Source organism: Kogia breviceps, chromosome 2 (assembly GCF_026419965.1).
Source record: "Kogia breviceps isolate mKogBre1 chromosome 2, mKogBre1 haplotype 1, whole genome shotgun sequence".
Classification (NCBI taxonomy): Eukaryota; Metazoa; Chordata; class Mammalia; order Artiodactyla; family Physeteridae; genus Kogia; species Kogia breviceps.
This window is the reverse complement of record NC_081311.1, coordinates 19,531,531-19,544,412: the sequence shown is the minus strand read 5'-3', so window position 1 is coordinate 19,544,412 and position 12,882 is coordinate 19,531,531. Positions and strand designations below refer to the sequence as shown.

The 12,882-nt window shown below is 34.5% G+C and overlaps 1 protein-coding gene across 2 annotated transcripts in view; it reads left to right on the top strand.

The window, feature by feature from the left end:
* SMC3 (structural maintenance of chromosomes 3) overlaps window positions 1–12,517 on the top strand; it is a 34,369-nt gene extending 21,852 nt beyond the window's left edge. For both annotated transcript variants that reach the window (XM_067024699.1, XM_059054895.2), the window contains exons 18-29: window positions 982–1,132; window positions 2,585–2,737; window positions 4,085–4,236; window positions 4,980–5,138; window positions 5,751–5,858; window positions 6,367–6,475; window positions 7,408–7,655; window positions 7,742–7,954; window positions 8,276–8,467; window positions 8,627–8,804; window positions 9,917–10,023; window positions 10,791–12,517. In XM_067024699.1, the coding sequence (XP_066880800.1) occupies window positions 982–1,132; window positions 2,585–2,737; window positions 4,085–4,236; window positions 4,980–5,138; window positions 5,751–5,858; window positions 6,367–6,475; window positions 7,408–7,655; window positions 7,742–7,954; window positions 8,276–8,467; window positions 8,627–8,804; window positions 9,917–10,023; window positions 10,791–10,862 (1,842 nt within the window). In that variant the 3' untranslated portion in view covers window positions 10,863–12,517. The remainder of the gene's footprint in view (window positions 1–981; window positions 1,133–2,584; window positions 2,738–4,084; window positions 4,237–4,979; window positions 5,139–5,750; window positions 5,859–6,366; window positions 6,476–7,407; window positions 7,656–7,741; window positions 7,955–8,275; window positions 8,468–8,626; window positions 8,805–9,916; window positions 10,024–10,790) is intronic.
* Window positions 12,518–12,882: the final 365 nt, after the last annotated feature.

Sequence of the window (12,882 nt, the reverse complement as noted above, 5' to 3'; positions counted from 1 at the left end):
ACATAAAAGAATGCATGTAAGTATGGTTCCCTTTACACTACCTGAACAAAATAAGCTTAGATGATAGAAGTGCAAGAAAGTAGTGACCACAAAAGTTATATTGGGTTGGCCAAGAAGTTCGTTCGGGTTTTTCCGCAAAAGGTTATAGAAAAATCCGAATGAACTTTTGATAGTGGTCATCCCCAGCAGGTAACCATTGAAGGTAACCACTATGATTAGGAAAGGGTTACCCTCATGGCTTCTGGGTGTCAGTAGTGTTTTGTTTCATGTCCTGCATGGTGGTTATATTGGTGTTTGCTTTGTAATTATTAATTTAAGCTTAACATATTATGGTGTTTTTCTGTATATAGGATGTATTTCTTAATTTAAAAATTCTAAAAATTCTGTTCTGCCAGTTGAGAGAGAAAAAAGGGAAAATAAATTTTATCTGAAAAATTTTTTTTCTGAATATCTAGCTTAGGTTATATATCTGTAGATAGAGAGAGAGATAAAATAAAATGCAAATATTTTGAGGAAATACTACTAGTTTACGTTTGGCCCTTATGTGTGACAGAGGCTATCCTAAGTGTTTCACATATATAACTTGCCTAGACTTAACAACTTTGTCAGGAAGGTACTGTTGTTGTTGCAGTTTTATAGATGAAGTAACTGTTATATAGAGAAGTTAAGCAACTTTTCCAGAGCACACATCTGAATAGCAGAACTGGGATTTGAACTTGAGCACTCTGGCTCCAGAGCCACTTAGCTCTTTCTCACTGTGCTCTAGAATTGAAAACCTGGATGATTTACATGAGAACAATTTCCAGTATATTTCAGTAGAATGACTTTTCTAACTTTTTCAGTATAAAAACCAGCAGTTTTGAAATATAAAGATATTTTGTTTATTTGTATTTCAGGAAGATGTAATTCATGATTCTGCTAACACATTTTAATTAACTGTGTTTTGATCTCTTTGCTTGCTTGCAAAATATTCATTTTTAGGATGCTATTCCTATGATAAGTAAATTGAGGTACAATCCCAGATTTGACAAAGCTTTCAAACATGTGTTTGGAAAAACACTTATTTGTCGTAGTATGGAAGTTTCAACCCAGTTGGCTCGTGCTTTCACTATGGACTGCATTACCCTGGAAGGTCTGTAATAATAATTCTTAGCTTTGAACAAATAAATTCCATTTTAGTTTTAAGAGTATTTGAAAATTCATGTCCAGTTATTTCTCATTTTTAAAATAGTTGGTTTATTCAGGTCAGAATGGGTCACCTCTTTATATTTAGTTGATGTCTCTTAAGTATAATCATTTGATGTATAGTAGAGTTTCTTAACCTTTTTTGCACCATGGACTTCCTTTGGTTCTTTGGTGAAGCCTCTGGACCCATTCTCAAAATGTTATACTTTATTTATTTATTTTTGGCCTCATTGGGTCTTCGTTGCTGCACACGGGCTTTCTGTAGTTGCTGTGAGCGGGGGCTACTCTGCGTTGCAGTGCACGTGCTTCTCATTGCAGTGGCTTCTCGTGTTGTGGAGCACGGGCTCTAGGCCCACAGGCTTCAGCAGTTCTGGCATGCAGGCTTAGTTGCTCCATGGCATGTGGGATCTTCCCAGACCAGAGCTCAAAGCCGTGTCCCCTGCATTGGCAGGTGGATTCTTAACAACTGCGCCTCAAGGGAAGTCCTCAAATTTTCTTAGTTGTCCAAAAATATTTTTTCTATCCAGGATCCAATCAAGGATGCATTCAATGCCTTTTCTTTAGATTCTTTCAGTTTCAGTATAGGACAGGTCTCCTGTTTTTCTCCCACCCCAAGAAATTCACTTTCTCAAAGAAAGTCTTGCGTTCTGGATTATCTTACTGCTTTCTCTTCATTAGGTTTAGGTTAAGCATTCTTGGCATGAGTGATGTGTACTTCTTATTGCACCACACAATGTGTCCCGCTGTTACTGATGCCATGTTTGACCACTAGCAAATCTTGGTTGTAAAGATGCCTTATCCCCTTTGCAATTAATAAGTGATATGTGGGATTATCCTTTAAGAATACATGAATATCAGGTTCCCCCAAACTTCTTCACCAGTGGTTTAGCATCCTTTGGTGACCCTTGCCTGACTCAAGTTAATACATTGGGGGTTTCTAAATGGTGGTTCTAAAATTCTGTGATTGCTTCTATATTTGTTAGCTGTCACTCTTCTGTAAAGAGCCCCCTCCTTTTTTCTTATTTATGTATGGCTATGATTCATGGACTTCTTTTTTTAATTCAATGTGTTATCACATTGCCATCATTATTTTTGATTTTCAGATTTTCCCAGTTGTGGCTAGTGGGAATTTCAAGCTAGGTTCTGTGTCCTGTTGACATGTTCCTATTAGTCTTTAACACTTCTTTCCTTTCTGGCAGATGTTCAGGCTCACCTAGAGGTATATTTTTTTAAATGGCAAATGTTAATATTGTAAAGCAAAATTTTTTCCAGAGTGACTTAAACTCTTAACTTGTACATTCTTATTAAATAGGTAAAGCCTTTAGATTAGTCATTTGATTATTAATTTATTGTTGAATAAAGTTATACAGAATTACTAATTTTCTTGTTTTGTTTATAGGTGACCAAGTTAGTCATCGGGGTGCTTTAACTGGAGGCTATTATGATACAAGGAAGTCTAGACTTGAATTACAAAAAGATGTTAGAAAAGCAGAAGAAGAGCTAGGTGAGCTTGAAGCAAAGCTCAATGAAAATCTGCGCAGAAATATTGAAAATATCTTTTTGTCTTGTGTTGCTGTAGAAAAATAACTGTTTTGGTTGGGAATATAGAATCTTTTGCATGTTAGATGTATTTTCTCATATGCAGTGGGGAAAAATATCCCATGTGTTTTACTTTGACTTTTATTTAAGCACAGGAGCTCATGTAGTATGTCTTTAACTTCTGAAGACAGGGAGAAAACTAAAAACTATTTTAACATCCTTTGCTTAGCTGTTAAATAGCTAGTAGCAATAAATCTACTTCTGAGAGAAAAGAACCTGAGGAACACAAAAATTTAAGGTTATAGAGGGAACTGAGGAGTATTTGTCAGACAGTTTTATAGGAGGAAAACCAGGATAGTATTTCAGTGGAAGAAAGGTGAACAGTATCAGGAATGCCACATACTGCATAGAAGTTAAATATATAAAGGTTGAAAAATGTCCATTAGAGGGCTCAGATTTAGTATTAGTGGAGGAAATGTCCATCAAAATTCAAGTCTTAGTAACCATAGTTCTTTTAGTTCTTTCAAATAAAAATAGTGTTCTTTGAAGAGTGACTAGTTCGATTCACAACTGTAAGACACTTGTGCACGTGCATCTTCTTAAAACAACCATGGTATAAGGCAGAAGTGCTTTATGTGTACTTTGCATTATGTCACACAATATTAAATACAGGTACTCAAGCAGCAAAAATAATTATTTTCATTGCTTCATTAGGATATTCTTTATTGGAACTGGCATTTTTTTTAAATGTGAGTTTATAGCTTTCCTGTCATCAGTTGCAAGCAAAAGCACAGAGAAAAAGGTACATAAACGTCTTAGTTTTAACTTTTCAGGGGTCTGCATAGCATACTTTGAGAACTGCCCAAATTTGACAAGACGTGAGCACGAAGCATGGGGAAATGCTAATAAAAAAGAGGTTAACAGTAGGCACCAACTACTTTCCTGTATTTGATAATCTAGCTAGGTGGAGTTATTCTTCTTGGGCAAGGCCTCCTCTTCATATCTGCCTCCGTTATATAGTGCTTTAAGCATAATAGATTATATAGTAAATACCTGTTGAATGAAAAAATATATATGTATTATATTTCATTTAGCTTCCTTTAGGGCTTCCCAGGATTGTATTTATTATTTATTTTTTTGTATAGCAATTAGTAAAACAGTATGTGTGTTATTTTGAGAGAGAAGTGGGGTGAAATGTTTTAAGCTTCTTTTATGACTGAACACAGTGTAGTATTTAATTCATGTTGTTATGGTCAGTAAATTTGTGGAAATAGCTTTATTTATGGATAAAGAAAAGGAAGGGGGATACACGATGTTCTGTTAACAGGCACCAAAGAGAATTTTCCTTAGCCTTGTATATGGATTAATAATGAAATTGATCAGCTGATGAACCAAATGCAGCAGATAGAGACTCAGCAAAGGAAATTTAAAGCATCTCGAGATAGCATATTATCAGAAATGAAGATGTTAAAAGAGAAGAGGCAGCAGTCAGAGAAAACCTTTATGCCCAAGGTTCGTTAAGTATGCTTTTTTTTATAGATTGGCTTTAATTATAAAGATTTGGGGTGGACCATATATAGGTTATGTAACATATACATTCTGTTCCATTTTCATTTAGGCCCATACTTTTGGGAATCTACATATATCTTTATCACACTTTTACCCATGAGTACCGAGAGTCTCCTTTTGTAGGCCTCATTCAGACTTTTCAACTTCATTAAACAAATAGGCATTTTGAGCTGCGGCACAATAGTACTGCCTGATAATAGCCAGTATCCATTTTTGTCTATAAAGTACTATTTATGGATTTACTTGATTGCATTCTGTCCAGATTGTGCTAAAATGAGTAGAAAGTAAACTATTACTGCTATTACAAATGATAATACACATTGGTGTCATAAACATGAAGCAGTTTTGACAAAAAACTATTAATTTTGTACATCAATAGTACTAAAACAACAAAGTTTAGAATATATATACCCACAATTATACCACCCTAACATTCTAGCAACTTCTTTTTATAGTTTGACCATGGAATACGATGTGTTACACACATCCTGCAAATACTGCATCATAAGTGTTTTTCTTGTTGCTACATAGTTCTAATTATCAAATATAATGGATATCTAATATTTAATTGAGTTAATATTACTTAGCTCACTTTAACATCAAATATAGATAGTTGTCAATTTTTCACTATTATAAGTGATACACTGCTAGTACGTTTATTAATAAATGGATAATCTGTCATATAGCAACGTAGCTTACAAAGTTTGGAGGCAAGTTTGCATGCTATGGAGTCCACCAGAGAATCACTGAAAGCAGAACTTGGAACTGATTTGCTTTCTCAACTTAGTCTGGAAGATCAGAAGAGAGTAGATGCACTGAATGATGAAATTCGTCAACTTCAGCAGGCAAGTAGAGTTGACAGGAAAAAAATTTTTTTGTTGACAATTGGCTGTTGTGAAAAGTGTCTTTCTGGCTAATAAAGGAATGTGAAAGAGATTATTGTGAAAATATAAGACTTATTAGATTTCTAATATCCATTAAAGTAAATGAGGTTTTAATAAGTTTTTCCAAACCATATGTTAGGATTGTGTAAGAAATCTTTATTTTCTTTCATCTTACTGAATGCCCATTTGTCATTAGTAAGATGGAGCTTGTTAGCTTTGCTGTATTTATTGACCTGACCACCTTTACATATTTAATATTGTTTTGATTAAACATTTTAACATTTGATTTTTAAATACAGAGATGTAAGCAATTAATACTAAGTTCAAAAAATGAAAAGCAGGAAAAGAAAAATATTTTTGGTAGCATGCCTTATAAAAAGAACCAGGCACAGAAACAGCATTCTGGATAGATAAGAGGGAAAATGAAGAAAATATAGGGCTTTTTGGAAAGGTGTAAAACTCTGTTTCAGCTCATTTGAACAGAAAGAATGGAGAAAACAACAGATTGATAGCATTCCTGATGTGAAATGTTCATGGCTGTGTAGACAAAGAATTTTGTTTTTTTTCTTCTAGGAAAACAGACAGTTGCTAAATGAAAGAATTAAGTTAGAAGGTATTATTACTCGAGTAGAGACTTACCTCAACGAGAATTTAAGAAAGCGCTTGGACCAAGTAGAACAGGTATGTTCTTTTTCGAGGGTTCCTTGACAAGCATAACCTTTTGATATTGCTTATATGAGAGACTCTGATTTAGAGTATGGGCTCTGGGGACAGAAAGAAAGCCTAGCAGTCTGACCAACTTCCCTGGCTTGGAGTTCTAGCACTGCCACCTAGTGTACAGTACTGGGCAAGTCATTTAATATTTCTAAGCTCCAGTTTCCTCTTGTGTAAAATAAGCATAGCAGTAGTACCCGTTTTGTATGATTATCTGGCACATTCGAGGTAGTAAATATTAGTTATGAATATTTTCTCATCAGTAGTCATATGCTAAGAAATTTTCTAGTAATTTTTTCCCCTTTAATGGATACATTAAGTATTTACAATTATTTGAAGTATGTTTTTTGGTTTTCTTAAGTATTTATTCAGGCATATCAACAGCTATATAAACGTTGGCAGTTATAACATTTTGAAACTAACAAAATTCATATTTTTTTTGGTTTAATGCTCTTAAGTTCCTTTTGTGTTATAGGAACTCAATGAACTGAGAGAGACAGAAGGGGGTACTGTTCTCACTGCTACAACCTCAGAACTTGAAGCCATCAATAAAAGAGTAAAAGATACCATGGCACGATCAGAAGGTGAATTTTTATTTAGTAAAAATATTTTTGGTATTTAGTTAAATTTAGCTTACTGGTTTTATAGGATTGTTTACTAAAAAATGAAATATCCAGATAGGCTAAAGCATGTACCAATAGTTTTATGTGTTTTCCATCATCATAAACAATTTATAGGGAACAGAGTTTAGGGTATTGATTATAACTAGTAACCTTTGTTTTGTTGAAATGTTTGTGACAATTTTATGAGAGACCATACATTAGTTTTCATTGACGAAAGTATGAAATAGCTGAATCAAGTTCTTATCACTAGTTGCTGAGAAGAAAATTATTTTAGGTTTTTTTTTTTGTTTTTTTGTTTTTTTTTCCTGTACGCGGGCCTCTCACTGTTGTGGCCTCTCCCGTTGCGGAGCACAGGCTCCGGACGCGCAGGCTCAGCAGCCATGGCTCACGGGCCCAGCCGCTCCGCGGCATGTGGGATCTTCCCAGACTGGGGCATGAACCCGTGTCCCCTGCATCGGCAGGCGGACTCTCAACCACTGCGCCATCAGGGAAACCCTATTTTAGGTTTTTATAAACATTAAATATAAACTGTATACCTTGACTCATGTACACTCCCAATTTTGTTCTGAAGTTTTTCGTAAGTTTTCACAGCAAAATTTAAACCTGTTTATTTTGATAGATTTGACCTTTAAAATCTTTAAAATCAGCTAACACCCTGGCTTTAAAACAGGTGTTAAATAAATAAATAAATAAATAAATAAATAAACAAACAAACAAACAGGTGTTATGGGGAAATCCCTGGTGGTCCAGTGGTTAGGACTCTGTCCTTTCACTGCTGAGGGCCTGGGTTCAATCCCTGGTCGTGGAACTAAGATTCCGCAAGCCACGCGGCTCGGTCAAAAATAATAATAAAATAGGTGTTATGGCCTAATTTGGTTTTCCCCCCATTTTAGATTTGGACAATTCCATTGATAAAACGGAAGCTGGAATTAAGGAGTTGCAGAAAAGTATGGAGCGCTGGAAAAATATGGAAAAAGAACACATGGATGCTATAAATCATGACACTAAAGAACTAGAAAAGATGACAAATCGACAAGGCATGCTACTGAAGAAGAAAGAAGAGTGTATGAAGAAAATTCGAGAACTTGGATCACTTCCCCAGGAAGCATTTGAAAAATACCAAACACTGAGCCTCAAACAGGTAAATCTAATTGGTTTTAAATTTGAAATCTCATTGCAAATTTCCCTGTATGTGGATTTATTTATACATTTTTTTCCTCTTTATAGTTGTTTCGAAAACTTGAACAGTGCAACACAGAATTGAAGAAGTACAGCCATGTTAACAAAAAAGCTTTAGATCAGTTTGTAAATTTCTCTGAGCAGAAAGAAAAGTTAATAAAGCGACAAGAAGAGTTGGATAGGGGGTACAAATCAATCATGGAACTGATGAATGTACTTGAACTTCGAAAATATGAAGCTATTCAGTTAACTTTCAAACAGGTATGTTTCTATTTGTAGTAAATACACAAGCTAAAATCTTCAGGTATTATTCAGTCTATTATTCAATTTGTAAAGATTTTAAAACTTTTTTTCCACTGATAATTGGATCTAAAACATGCAAACAAATCCAGTATGTAGGTTGCAAGTATACTAACTGGAATGTTTTATACAGCTCTTAAAGGGGATCCAATCTGTTATTCTTGTTCTTAAGATTTAAAAAATAAAACTTTTTGATTGCTTTTAAATAATTTTTATCTTTTTTTAAAAAAAATACATATTCCAATTGATACCGTATCTATCTATCTATCTGTTTATTTTAAGGTATCCAAAAACTTCAGTGAAGTATTCCAGAAGTTGGTACCTGGTGGCAAAGCTACTTTGGTGATGAAGAAAGGAGATGTGGAAGGCAGTCAGTCTCAGGATGAAGGAGAAGGGAGTGGTGAAAGTGAGAGGGGCTCTGGGTCACAAAGCAGTGTTCCATCAGTTGACCAGTTCACTGGAGTTGGAATTAGGGTAAAATACCTTTACATTCAGTTTTCCCCACAGCATTATCATAGTAGAATTTGTAGACTATTTTGCAAATCTAAATTGGTGCATTGTATGCAATTTAATTTTAAGAGATGATGGTGATTTTACCCCTTTGAGATATTAACTCATTAAATATTTTCTTAGGTGTCATTTACAGGAAAACAAGGTGAAATGAGAGAAATGCAACAGCTTTCAGGTGGACAGAAATCCTTGGTAGCTCTTGCTCTGATTTTTGCCATTCAGAAATGTGACCCAGCTCCTTTTTACTTGTTTGATGAGATTGACCAGGCTCTGGATGCTCAGCACAGAAAGGCCGTGTCAGGTACAGTTTTGGTTTCATAGTTTCATAGTAACTTGCTAGAAATGATAGCTTACCTCTTACCTCTTTTTTTTTTTTTCCCTTCATGCCCACTCCACTAAATTCCCTCTCTTTCTTTTTCTTTCTTTCTTTCTTTCTTTCTTTCTTTCTTTCTTTCTTTCTTTCTTCCTTTCTTTCTGTCTGTCCTTTTCTTTTCTTTTCTTTTCTTTCTTTCTTCATTGGGTCTTTGTTGCTGCGCTCAGGCTTTATTTGTGGCAAGTGGGGGCTACTCTTCGTTGCGTTATACGGGCTTCTCATTGAGGTGGCTTTGTTGCGGAGCATGGACTCTAGGCCCGCAGGCTTCAGTAGTTGTGGCTCGCGGGCTCTAGAGCGCAGGCTCAGTAGTCGTGGCTCACGAGCTTAGTTGCTCCGTGGCATGTGGGATCTTCCCAGACCATGGCTCGAATCCATGTCCCCTGCATTGGCAGGCGTATTCTTAACCATTGCGCCACCAGGGAAGCCCAAGTAGCTTATCTCTTTTATAGTATATTTCTTGTTGCCTGAGATATCCAGGGAGACTGGACAGGGTATTAGTCAATAAATAAAATAATTTCTCTTTGAACAGGTTTTCACAAATCTAGTATTAGACTACAAAGTTTAGTTCTGTGAGAAATAGATGTAATAATTGAAAATCCTACTCCAGTTAAACTTTTATACAAATGTCTCTCCTTTTAACACTTTTTCTCAATGCTTGAATAGTCCCTGTCATAAACAATGTTGATTCTGTGTTTAAATAATCTGTATGTGATCTTTAGTAAGTTTATGCAAACAAATCCAGTATACAGGTTGGGGGTGTGGGTAGCAGGAAAAGGTTGCTTTTGGTTTTTTGTGTGAGAAAATTTACTTTGCTCTGACATTATTTCTAATGCTGTGTTAGAAGGTGTTGCTTCTTTATATTCGGTAACTAAGTTATTTGTGTTAAAGATTTATCGCTCGTTTAAGAAACAAATTGATATTTTTTGTAGATGTATGCATGCAGGCAGTTTTAAGTTTAGGTAAAAGTAAAGATAGTTGCTTTGAAAATTTTCAGTTCAACTGAAAAAAGGGTTTTATTAGATTACTATTTCTTTTTACAGATATGATTATGGAACTTGCTGTACATGCTCAATTTATTACAACTACTTTTAGGCCTGAACTGCTTGAGTCAGCTGACAAATTCTATGGTGTAAAGTTCAGAAATAAGGTAATTTTTTTAATATTAAGTTCATGTAGTATTTAATCTTATATCTGTTGAATTCTTGTTTTATGTTACTGAGTCATGAAAGAAAATTTAGAAAGTTATTGAAAAAACTTAAAATGCCTATGAAGGTTATCAGTTTTTTTTGTGGCATTCATTGCATTGGTTTTATTTTTGTTGGCATTAAGAGATGCTATCTTCCTATCTGTTTAGTGCTTTTAAAAAAAAAAAAAAATTTATTTATTTATTTGGTTGACTGGGTGTTCGTTGCGATATGCAAACTCTTAGTTGCAGCATGCATGTGGGATCGAACCAGGGATCGAACCCAGGCCCCCTGCATTGGGATCGTGGAGTCTTATCCACTGTACCACCAGGGAAGTCCCTAGTGCTTATTTAATGCACAGTCTTAAACAGTTACATAAGTTCATTTATATTTGGTTAGACCACACAACTCTTCCTGGTGTTTTCAGCCTTAAGATTCTTTAAAATAGCAAAGTAATAAAAACTGAACAAAAATGTGGTTTAAATATTTAGATGTTAGTACTTACCTATATCTTCAGACCATTAAAATGCAGAATATTTTTTAAACTCATGCATTGAACAAACAGCATTGTAAATAAAGGTTTTATCAGTCAGTGTTTTAGAGTCATTTGACTTGGTATGTAAAATTTACAGGTGATTGGGTGTATTTTTAAAATATTACCCTATACAGGGGAACACTGATATATTTCTTGAAGATTTAACAGATTTTGTTTTTAACATTTATTCTTCAGGTCAGTCATATTGATGTGATCACAGCGGAGATGGCCAAAGACTTTGTAGAAGATGATACCACTCATGGTTAATTTGGAAAATACTTCCCATTGGTTTGGAAGATGTGTATAGTAATATGATCCTCATACCCAGGAACTGTAAATTTAAACCTAAATATCTGGTCATTATTAATAGTTTTCAGACTTAGAGCATACATAGCCCTTTTATATTTCTGTCATTGTATTTTATAACATACTCTGTAATGTTACATTTCTACTTATAGTTTAAGAATTTTATTTCCCACACAACTTTTTGTAAAGTGTCCTCCTATTTTAAATCTTTTAAAATGTGCTAAATAGTCTTTCCTAATTATTTTATCAATTATATTGCCTCTTTTTTATAGCTTCAATTAAATAATTGGTTTTATGACTAACTGTGTTTTATGTGGCTTTTTATTTATGGTTCTATGATTAGAAACAAATTTTTCTTAAATATCTACCTTTTGTTTTGCTTAAGAAAAGGTCTGCCTTCACCTAAAAGATTTTTTAACACAGTTTAATATTCTGTTGAATTATAGCAGTGATTCCCAATCCTGGCTGCATTTTTAAATCCATAAGGGAGCTTTTAAAAATGTAACATTGCTGAAATCTTTCCCTAGACCACTTGAATCGAAATCTTTAAGGGATAGGGTCTTGTTCGTTATTAATTCTAAAGTTCTGCAAGGTGATTCTGACCCTCATTGAGGGTTAGAACCCCTGCTTTAACTCAATGTAACAGTCCTTTAAAAAGTATTTTTAATTTAAAATGGCAGTGTGTTTAATAGAAGTTGGGAAGAGTATCCAAGAAACTGAGCTATAAAATTTCCTTGTTTTTCTGGATAAGTAGTTTGGAAAACCTTGTTATTGAAACATTGGTTTTCCCCAGATTAGAGCTTTGCTGCTTATTGTGTTTTAAAATTGCTTTATTGAGGTAATTCATACTGTAACATTCACCCATCAAAATGGTGCAATTCAGTGCTTTTTAGTTTATTCACAGAATTGTGCAACTATCTCTACAATCTAATTTTAGAACATTTCAGTTACCCCAAAAGTAACACTGTACCCATTAGCCATCACTCTACATCTCCCTTTCGCCTTATCATTCCTCTGATAACCACAAATCTAATTTGTGTCTCATACTATGGATTTGCCTATCCTGGACATTTCATATAAATGGAATCATACAGTATGGGACCTTTTGTGACTGAGTTCCTTTATTTAGCATGTTTTCAAGGTTCATTTATGTTGTAGCACATACTGGGACTTGATTCCTTTTTATTGCTGAATAATATCCCATTGTATGAATATACAATTTGACCCTTGAACAACATGGGTTTGAACTGCTCAGGTCCACTTATACTTGGGTTTTTTTCAGTATAGCACCTGTATTGTCATTTTATTGATCTTTAAGTATGAGGATAAAGATTGTGTTCATAATATGTGGAATCAAAAGATCTAGGGTTTGAGGCCTTATTCTGTCCAAACTGTTTTAGCTTCCTGCCCTCGGGTGAGTAATTTATCAATTCCTTTGTTTTTGAGGCAGAGATAACAGTACATGAATTTTCAACTCCAAAGGGGAGTCAGCATCCCTAACCTATATGTTGTTCAAGGGTCAGCTGTATACCATGGTTTATCCATTCATTAGTTGGACATCTGTGTTGTTTCTACCTTTTGGCTATTATAAATAATGCTGCTATTTATGAACATTTATGAACAAGTTTGTGTGTGAATATGTTTTCATTTTTCTGGGTATTTACCCTGGATTGGAATTGTTGGGTCATATGGTATGTTTAACATTTTGAGGAACTGCCAAACTTTTCCAAAGGCTGTACCATTTTACATTTCCACCAGTAATATATGAGGGTTATGATTTTTCCACATCCTCACCAACACTTGTTTTTCTGTCTTTTTAGTATAGCCATTCTTTTTTTTTTAACATCTTTATTGGAGTATAATTGCTTTACAATGGTGTGTTTCTGCTTTACAACAAAGTGAATCAGTTATACATATAATATAGCCATTCTTTTTTTTTTTTTTTTTTTTTTTTGCGGTACGCGGGCCTCTCACTGCTGTG